The 10,341-nt window shown below is 39.1% G+C and overlaps 1 protein-coding gene across 1 annotated transcript; it reads right to left on the reverse strand.

The window, feature by feature from the left end:
• On the reverse strand, nt 2,304–3,092 carry LOC107621005. Its single transcript, XM_016323065.1, has one exon. It carries the CDS (start codon nt 3,090–3,092, stop codon nt 2,304–2,306), a length of 789 nt encoding a protein of 262 aa, XP_016178551.1.

Raw genomic sequence — 10,341 nt, forward strand, 5'->3', positions numbered from 1 at the left:
AAAGTGCAAGCAAGAATTAATGCCGAAAAAGAGTAAAGTGTCTTAAATACATGGTAGCTACAACATGTAAGTGAGTCATCAACAAGAGCATTGAGGCATATCACTAGCACTAGATGCAAGAGGGAAAGAAGTATATAAATATAAATCATGAAAAGAGTAATCTCAAGCATCGGCATCAATGATGATGAACACCTGCAAGATTAGTTAGGACATGAGAGGAGTATGAGCTCAACTAACTCTAAGACAATGAAGCATAAAAATTAAAGAAGATGGGGTTTGAGAGGATTAAACCACTAATTCTTGCATGATGTCACAAGGATGGCAAGTCATAAACAATAAGAAATTTGATCATGAAAAACAATAGAAATTGAGATCGGTGCACAAGAATTGCAAGTATTATGAAAAAGAAGCATTAAGTTGAAAGAATAAGACCAAAAATGAACCAAAGTGTCATTGGTTCTTTTTCACAAACACTTGGTGTGCATATTATAAACAACAAACAACTTGACAAATCCAAATGTGTAGTGTACCTAAAATAAAATTCCAACTACTATAGCAACACCAAACCATATAAAACAAATCAAGAGATACCAAAATAATCCACCAACTTACAAAAAATTCAACATAAAACTCCAACACCAATACAAGAATGCAAGAAGAAAAAGAACTAAGAGTAAGCTACAAAAAACAAAACTAAAGTATAACTAAGAACAATTAAAGTATTCAAATGTAACAAACAAAAGAAAATTAAAAATCAAAAGAGAGTAAGAAATGAAACCTTGAAAAGATGAAGAAGAAGAAAATGAAGATAGTTGCAAGTAAGATAGGATAAGAGGAATGAGAAGAGGAGAGAGAATAGAGGAGGTAGGACCGCCAGAGGTAGTGGTCACCGGTGTTGGAGAAGAAATGTGATGAGAAGACGGGAGAAGAAGAAAGAAAGAAAGAAAGAAAGAAAGAAAGAAAGAAAGAGAGAAAGAAGAAAGGGAAAGAAATAGGGCAGCGCGCTCCTGTAAGTTGAATCCTCAATGTGACGTGTGCGTGTACGCATCCGCCATGCGTATGCGTGGGAAGCAGAAAAAGAGGATCACATGAACACGTCAGTCACGCGTACGCGTGAGGGCTTATTGTGCCCTCAACACAGTACCCGCATGGTCCCAGAACAATTCTCTGTCTGGACCATACGATAGCACAAACTCAGCACCAAAAATTTACAATCCAAGATTATAGGCCAACGCATACGCGTCGGTCACGCGTATGCATGGCTGGCATTGTGCGTCTTGCATCACAGTAGCACGGTCCTGGTACAACTCACTGTCCAGGCCATGCTGTAGCATGGTTTCAGCATAGATTGGGCATCATCAGAATTTGGGCATCGACGCGTACGCGTGATCAGTGCCCATGCCCATAGCATCCTTCCTGTATGGCTCCAGCACAACTCACTGCACAGGCCATGTGGTAGCATCGTTCACGCACCATTCTCACATGGTGAATTTTTTAGGGTTAGGCGTATGCGTGACAAGCTCTCTTTTTTTTTAAGGAGATAAGTAAAAGCAATTATAGCATAATCTTGATATCTCTGCAAGAAAAATACTTCAAAAATACCTAAAATTCAATGATACTAACCAAAATTTATCAAACTAACCAAGCTAATATCAAAGAGAGTCTCATAAAACAATCATAATTCAAATCCAACTAAGCAAACTCAAGAAAATCAATTAAAGATTCTAAAACTAAATAAAAGAAGTTATAGACAAGGAAGATTATACCATGGTGGGATGTTTCCCACCTAGCACTTTTCTTTAACATCCTTAAGTTGGACAGTCATGAGCTCATGCTCATCTCTTTGGGACATCCTCAAGGACATCCATCTTATCTTTCTTGTTGCTCTTGGTAAGAGTTTCCTTCAAGGGAAGATACCTCCACTTGTCAATTGAATCATGATTGGGTGCCTTGTTTCTTTGATAGCATGAAAGTTGTGGATCATTTTCCTCTTCTTTGCCAACTCCTCTTATACCCAAGCCTTTAATGACACTTATCTCATCATCACTTCTAAAGTAGACCAAATCATCTTAAATGATATCACAACCGAAAATGGAATGTACCTCTAGGGGTTGCCTCATGGTTTCCTCCAATTTAAACTTCACCACTTTTCTTTTGGCTTCAAACGAATAGTCCCCAGAAAATGCGTCTAATTTAAACCGGGATGTCTTCAAGAATGGCCTCCTAAGTAAGATGAAAGATGGCCTATGCAAGTCAATGGGAGATGTCTCTAGGATATAAAAATCCACCGAAAAAATTCAGTCCTAAATTCTCACCAAGACATTCTCAGCAATACCCACAACCAAAATTATAGTCTTGTCTGCTAACACAAATCTAGCCCCGGATCGCTTCAACAGTGCAAGGTTCAACTTCTCAACTAAGAGTGGCATGATACTCACACATGACCCTAAGTCACACATGCATTCCTTAAGTTGAATCTCACCAATCATACAAGATACCAAGCAAGGACTGGGATCACTATATTTTTCAGGAAAGTTATCTATCACAGAAGAAACAGAATTACCTAATAGATCCATCCCTAGTCCAACAATCTTCTCTTTGTGACTGTAAACATCCTTAAGGAATTTAACATATTTTGGGACTTGATATATGGCATCAAAGAGTGGAATGGTCACCTCGACATTCTTAAAAATTTGTACTATGTTAGGATCAAGCTCCTCATGCTTCTTGGCCTTCTTGGCCACCGTTGGAAAAGGTATAGGAATTTGTTCCTCTATGTTGTTCTTCCTCTTTGGTTCCTTGGCCTTCAATTGTTCTTCTTCTTCCTTTGCAACTTCCTCCTTTTCATCTTCATTTAACTCTATTATTTCATCAACCTCTACATTTGGAACATCCTCCGCCAAATTGATAGGCTTGGGCTCAACTTCCTCAAGTGTTGTACCACTTCTCAAGTTAAGTGCATTGATGCTACCCCTTGGGTTTAGGAGAGGTTGAGAAGGAAGGCTAGAAGAGCTAGGAGCTTGGGAGGTGTTGGTAGTATTGGTGGGAGGAAGCAAGGATATTCTAGAGAGCATCTCGGCTATAGAGGCCATTTGGGTTTCTTGTCTCTCCACCATATATCAGATTCTTTCTTGTTCTTGGAGGAATGGACGAGGAGATTCTTCAATAGATAGTTGGGTTGTGGAGGAAGAGGAAGGTTGGTTAGTAGGGGCTTGTTGTCTTTGGTAGGGTGGTTGGTATCTTTGGTTGTTGGATTGGCTTTGTTGTGAGTGTTGAAATGGTTGATTGTGGTGATTTTGATTGCTTTGGTATGAGTTGTTGTTGAATGGTGGTTGAGAAGAAGATTGATAATTGTTTTGGTATTGAGAAGGAGGATTGGTGGCCCTTGATTCCATCTTTGATTGTAGTTGTTTCCTTGAGAGTTGTCCCGCCATCCTTGATTGTAGTTATTATCTTGAGAGTAATTTCCTTGATTTTGAGGATGGTTATTGTAACGGTTAGCTACCGCAAGAGTATAGTCTCTTTGAATTTGAGGGCATTGATTGGTGTAGTGTGAAGTGCAAGAACACACACCACACACCCTTGGAGATCCCTCAATTTGAAGAATTTGAGGTGGGACTTAAATGGATTGGATTTATGAAGATGATTTTTGCCCTTGATGAATCTCCTTAAGAAGAGTGGTCATCTCCCCAAGCACCTTGGTCAAAGCCGAATCGGAAGAAGACACTTATGCCACACTCTTTGGAGGATTGTTCCTCACTCTAGCATATTGAGTAGTTTCGGCGACATCATTAATCAACTTCCATGCCTCATCCGCCATCTTGTATTTAACAAGAGAGCCACCACTTGATGTATCAAGAATCCTTTTGTCTTGAGCACAAAGGCCTCCACTAAAGTAGCTAATGAGTAAAGGGTCATCCATCCTATAATGGGGACAAGACTCCAACAATTTCTTGAATCTAGTCCAATATTCATGGAGTATCTCTTAGTCTCTTTTCATGATACCAAAAAATCTCCTTCCGGATGTATTCAGTTTTTTCTGTAGGGAAGAACTTGTCCAAGAATTTCCTTCTCAACAAATCCCAATCAGTTACCACTTCATCGGGTTAAGAGTAAAACCACTCCTTTGCTTGTCCCTCAAGAGAAAAGGGAAAAGCAAAGACCATAACAGCAACTTCATCGGAGCCATGCCTCCTAGAAGTAGAACAAGCCACTTGAAAATCCCTCAAGTGTCTAATGGGGTCTTAGCCCGGCAATCCATGATACTTAGGCAACAAATTGATCAAGCTATTCTTCAATTCAAAATTAGGATCTAAATTTGGATACCATGCTTGTAGTGGTTGAAGAACAAGATCTGATGCTCTTTGCTCATGCAAGGTGATCCTTCGAGGTTCCGCTATATAATTATCACCTGTAGTACTCAAGGATATGTCAATAGTCCCAACAGAGGAATAAGAAGTTCCTTCATTGAATGAAGATTCTAAATCGCTCTCGGATTGGACAAGTATCTTGGAAGGTTCCTCAAGAGAGGCCAATGCACTAGCCATATAATCCAACCGACGTCTAGCTTGCTGAATGTGAAGCAAAGTTCTTTCAAGTTCAGGATCAAATTTGGCTAGACTAGGATCCGGTTGTGACCGAGTCATTCAACTTAGAAACCATAAGCTCATGCATTAAAAAGACCTAAATAAAAACAAAATAAAGCAAGTAAACTATGTACACTATCTATATATTCACATAACCAATATTAAGACACTTGCAATCATTCCCCGGCAATGGCGCCAAAAATTTGAAAGAGGAAAATTGTCGGTCTAGAATTTCTCAAAGAAATTTCGTTGCAAGCATAGTCTAAACCAACAATTAACCCTCAATCAAAGTTTAAAATGTTGTCACAATACAAATCAAAATAACCAGGAGTATTAATCCCGGGTCGTCCTCAAGAGAATGGACAATTGTGTGTATCAAAGTTGGCTAGAAATTCAGGGTTGAAAGGCATATAAGCAGGAATTTAAACTAACAAAACTTAACATGAAAGAAACTTAAATTGCAAGCAATTTCAATAAGACAATTAAAGCAAGATCTAAGTAAATGGCAATCTAATAAGAGAATATATAAATCTAATTCTATTCTAGAACTAATGAAACAAATAAAACTAAATAAAGCAATAACTAAGTGATTAGAATTATGGGTTTTCAAATATAAATTACAAAAGTACTCTTGGCTAAGGCATAGGAATTGAGATCACTATCCTTGTCTAATAACCATATATTGACAATTATAAGGGACCAAACTCATCAAGTCTACTTTTATTCTTGAAGTATGTCAAATAGGCTTGATCAACATCAACCCATAACCTAGCCACTAATTGACTTAGTAGTAGGCTAGTATTAATAGGTATCAAATTGACCAACAAGGGTTCCCAAATCACCAATTCAATTAGACCCATTGACTCAAGGTCACTCAATTCCTTTAGCCTAGGTAAAGAGTATAGAAAACTACTCCATAACTAATGAAAATATTTTGTCAAGCATTTGGTAGACAATAGTTAAAGACATAGCTAACTTGCAAAATCAAATAGAAATCAAAACTACCAACTAACAATTAACAATAATATCAACTCAACTAAGACTAAAAAACATGAAAACATCAATGCATTAATGAGAATTCAAAATTAACAAAGTTCAAAAAATGAGAAATAAAAGAGAAAACTAGGAGAAGAACACAATTCTAACACAAGATCTAAGCAAAATTATAACTACAGAAACTTAAATTAGGAAAATAAAACTAGAATTCACAAACTCCAATTCAGAAATTCAAACAAGAAATGAGCAAAATGCACTAAACTTAGAGAGAAGTAAGAGTTTCTCTCTCTAAAAAAAAAGAACAAAAACTAGCCAAAATTAAGTCTCATGTGTGTATGTTTGATTGCATACTTTCTCCCATCAATTCTTGGCCTTTTCCCATTTAGAATCAAGTTGGATTGGGCCTGGAGCCTCTCAGAAATTACCAGCCACATTTTCCATAAATAAGTCATGCTGAACGTCACGTATACGCGTGGGTCACGCGTGCGCATCGGCTGAACTCTTCACAAGTCACGCGTACGCAGAAGTCACGCGTACGCATTAGCTGAATTTTGCAATTGTCACGCGTACGCGGAAAGTCACGCGTGCGCGTGGGAGCCAGCTTCTCACTACTTCTATTCTTCATGTTCCTTCCATTTTTGCATGCTTTCTTTCCATCCTTTAAGCCTTTCTTCCCTATAGATCCTAAAATCACTTAACAAATGCATCACGACATCGAATGGTAATAGGAAAGGATTAAAATTTAGCATTTTTAAGGCTTAAGAAGCATGTTTTGAACTATGAAGCATAATTAGAAAAGAATCATAAAAACATGCAAGTTACATGAATAAATGTGAAAAGAATTGATAAAACCCACCAAATCCAACACAAGATAAACCCTAAAATTGGGGTTTATCAAATCTCTAAAGGCTGAAGGGTTCCGGATGGTCTCTGATATTTAATTTTGACTTTCTGATAAGTCAAGCACTTAGATACATGCAACGCTACGTCGTTCTTCATTCCCGGACACCAGAACATTGCTTTCAGATCATGGTACATCTTAGTGCTTCCCGGGTGTATAAAGAATCTGCTCCTATGCACCTCTTTCAAGATATCTTGCTACAAAGTCCCAACATTTGGCACACAGATCCTGCCCTTGTATCTTCATAATCCGTCTTTGTCCCATGAAACTCTCCATCGCTTCCCTTGCTCAATAGTCGGCAACACCTTCTATAACTCATGATCATTTTGTTGAGCCTTTAAGATTTTAAAGTTAAAATCACTTGAAATTTGCAACTGACTTAAACACAGAGTTCCGGACACTTCTTTGACATCTAATTTCAGACTCTCAAATTCCTTTAACAGTATTTCCTCTCGAAGCATCATCCAAGAAGTGGATAGCGACTTTCGGCTTAGGGCATCCGCCAGAACATTTGCTTTCCCTTGGTGGTAATTTAACTCAAAATCATAATCCTTTAATAGCTTCATCCACCTTCTTTGACAGATATTTAATTCTTTCTAATCAAAAAAGTTTTTCAAGCTCTTGTGATCAGAAAAGACTCAAAACTTGACACCATACGGATAATGTCTCCAAACTTTTAGAGCAAACACAACGGCAGCAAGCTTTAGATCATGAGTCGGATAATTCATTTCGTGCGGTCTCAACTGCCGTGAAGCGTATGCCACGACATTACGGTGCTGCATTAGCACACACCCCAAACTCTTCAATAATGCATCATAGTACACCTCAAAATGTGTTTTAGGCTCAGGAAACACTAACACAGGTGCAGTGGTCAACTTCTGCTTTAATACTTGGAAACTTTCCTCGCATTCAGAGGTCCAGACGAATTGTGTGTCCTTCCTGGTCAGCTTAGTTAAAGGCAATGCGAGTTACGAGAAATCCTTGATAAATCTTTGGTAATAACCTGCTAAACGAAGAAAACTCCTAATCTCCATCACCGAGGTTGGTTGCCCCCAGTCCATTACCGCCACAACTTTAGCAGGATCCACAGCAATCCCTTGTTGACTTACCACATGACCAAGAAACTTCACCTCACTCTTCTAAAATTCGCATTTAGATAGCTTGGCGTATAGTTTCCTTTCCTTTAAGATTTGTAACACAGTCCACAAGTGATCTGCATGCTCTTCATCAGTCTTAGAATAAATTAGTATGTCATCAACGAAGATGACAATGAACTTATCCAAAAATGGACGAAAAATTCTGTTCATGTAGTCCATAAACATTGCAGGAGCATTTGTTAACCCAAAGGATATTACGGTATACTCATAGTGACCGTAACGGGTCCTGAAAGCAGTCTTAGGAATGTCTTTATCTCTTACCCTTATCTGATAATAACCAGATCGCAAGTCAATCTTAGAGAAAACTCCAGCTCCTTGTAACTGGTCCATTAGATCGTGGATTCTCGGCAGTGGATATTTATTCTTCACAGTAACTTTGTTTTGTTGTCGATAGTCCACACATAGAGGCATACCCCCATTCTTCTTCTTTACCAATAATACTGGTGCTCCCCACGGAGAAACACTCGGTCGATTGATTTTTCTCATTAGTTCTTCCAGCTAAGATTTAAGTTCAGTTAATTCCAACGGTGACATTCTGTAAGGCACAATTGAGATTGGCCCAGCTCCAGGCACCAACTCAATCGCAAACTTGATTTCTCGAGCAAGAAAGAATTCAGGAATTTTGTCCGAAAATACTTTAGAAAATTCATTCACAACCGGAATCTTATTTAAATGTTGGTCCTCATCCGACACATTTACAGCTAGCAGCATAACGCCCTGGCACTCATATCCAGAACATTTTACTGCAATGGAGTTTAAATAATAACCCTTTGCCACAACCGACCCTTCAAACCCTTCCGACATAAAATGCAACGACCTCTCAGAATAGTCAAGCAGAACGTGGTTCTTAGATAGCCAATCGAATCCTAAGATGAGATCAAGACCAGTCATCGGCAAACAAAATAGATCATGGACAAATTCTCGCTGTTTAACTCAGAATGAAACTTGTGGACAACCTAATCTAGTCACAGTAGCTTCAAAAGTAGCATTATGCACTTTCAAATCATAATCCAACACAACTATCTTCAATCCTAACTCACTAGCCTTTTTTATTGCTATGAATGAATGAGTCACTCCAGAATTAAAAAGGGCATTCAAAATTTTACCAGCTACTTCACAGTTACCTCTAATCAATGTCTCGGATTGCTCAGCACCTGCAGCAGAAGTAGTAAACACTCGCCCTTGTTGTTGTGCTCTCCCAGCTTCATACTTCTTCCTTTCTGGACAATTCCAGACCATGTGTCCGGCTCGTCCACAAGAGTAACACACTCCCAGTCCAACCCCGCACAGGACTCCAGGATGATAACTCCCACACCTCTGACAACTCAACTGATGCTGTGGCTACTTCCCAAACCTTCTCCCTCAATTATCATTATTATTAGGCCTTCAAAAGTTGTTCTGACCCTGATTCTGTTGTAGGAGAAAGCCTCTACGATTAAAATTCCTACCCCTTGGCACAAAATTCCTCCCTTGGTTCCTCGGAAAAGACATCCTCTGATTTCCTTTCTCTACTCCTGCCTTCCTCACACACTCTTCAGCTACTCGGCTCTTGTTCACAAGTTTGGAGAAATCCCTAATCTCCATTGGCTCAACGAAGCTCAGAATGTCACTCCGAAGTCCTCCCTCGTACTTTATACACTTCCATTCAGCAAAGTCTTCCGTAACACCTTGGTAGATCTGAGAAAATCGGCATAGTTCTTCAAATTTATTGATGTACTCTGCAACGGTTATCTGATCTTACTTCAACTGTAGTAGCTCAAGCTCCTTAGCATTTCTAACTGAATTAGGAAAATATTTTCTGTAAAACTCCGTTCGAAACACCTCCTAAGATATCACAGTGTCATCTAGTTGCAGAAAATGCCGTGTTCCCTACCACCAGTATTGAGCTTCTCCCTGTAACTGGTAGGTTGCAAACTCCACCCACTGTTCCTCGGGCACCTGTTGAGCTTGCAAAGCCCGCTCCATTGCTTGGAGCCAGTTATCAGCTTCAGTAAGGTGTAGTCCCTCTGAAGGTCGAAGGATGCACCTTCAGAAAAGTGGCTAATGTCATCAGCCCCTCTTCACCATTGTTCCCATTTTTGTTATTCATTTGATTCCCCAATGCTTCAGCTGTCGCCTGCATAGCCGCAGCCATGTTTTTCAAGGCAGCCATAAAGTCTACAGGGTCGTTTTTCGCTGTTTCAGGGTTCGTGTTACCTATTCTACCTCTGCCTCTCCCACGACTACATCCACGAAGTGCCATCTGGTTCCTGTTCACACCAAACAAGTGATATCAAGTTGATCAGTCTCAATATTGCAAGTTTAGTGCTTCAAAGTCCCAAATACATGCTCATAAACATTCATGCCATATATATCAGTTAGATAACCTAATTTAGCATGTATGAACACCCAGAGTATGCCCAGAAATATAATCAGTCCGTCTCCCAGGCTCTACAAGAATGAACCACTCTAATACCATAATGTAACACCCTACCACACAGAACTTTATGCTTAAGCCGTAAAACAAAGGTGGTGTGGTATTACGACCTCTAAAATAAAATATATACATATAATAATTGAAAGAATATAATACTCTATGAGCCTTGAAGGATAGTTAAAGCTAAATCATGAAATTAAAAGCGCAACGCTCAAAAATAACGATTACTAGCATGTGAAAACAGAATAGACACACACACACACACACACACACACACACACACAC

The sequence above is a fragment of the Arachis ipaensis genome, chromosome B10 (assembly GCF_000816755.2).
Source record: "Arachis ipaensis cultivar K30076 chromosome B10, Araip1.1, whole genome shotgun sequence".
Classification (NCBI taxonomy): domain Eukaryota; kingdom Viridiplantae; phylum Streptophyta; class Magnoliopsida; order Fabales; family Fabaceae; genus Arachis; species Arachis ipaensis.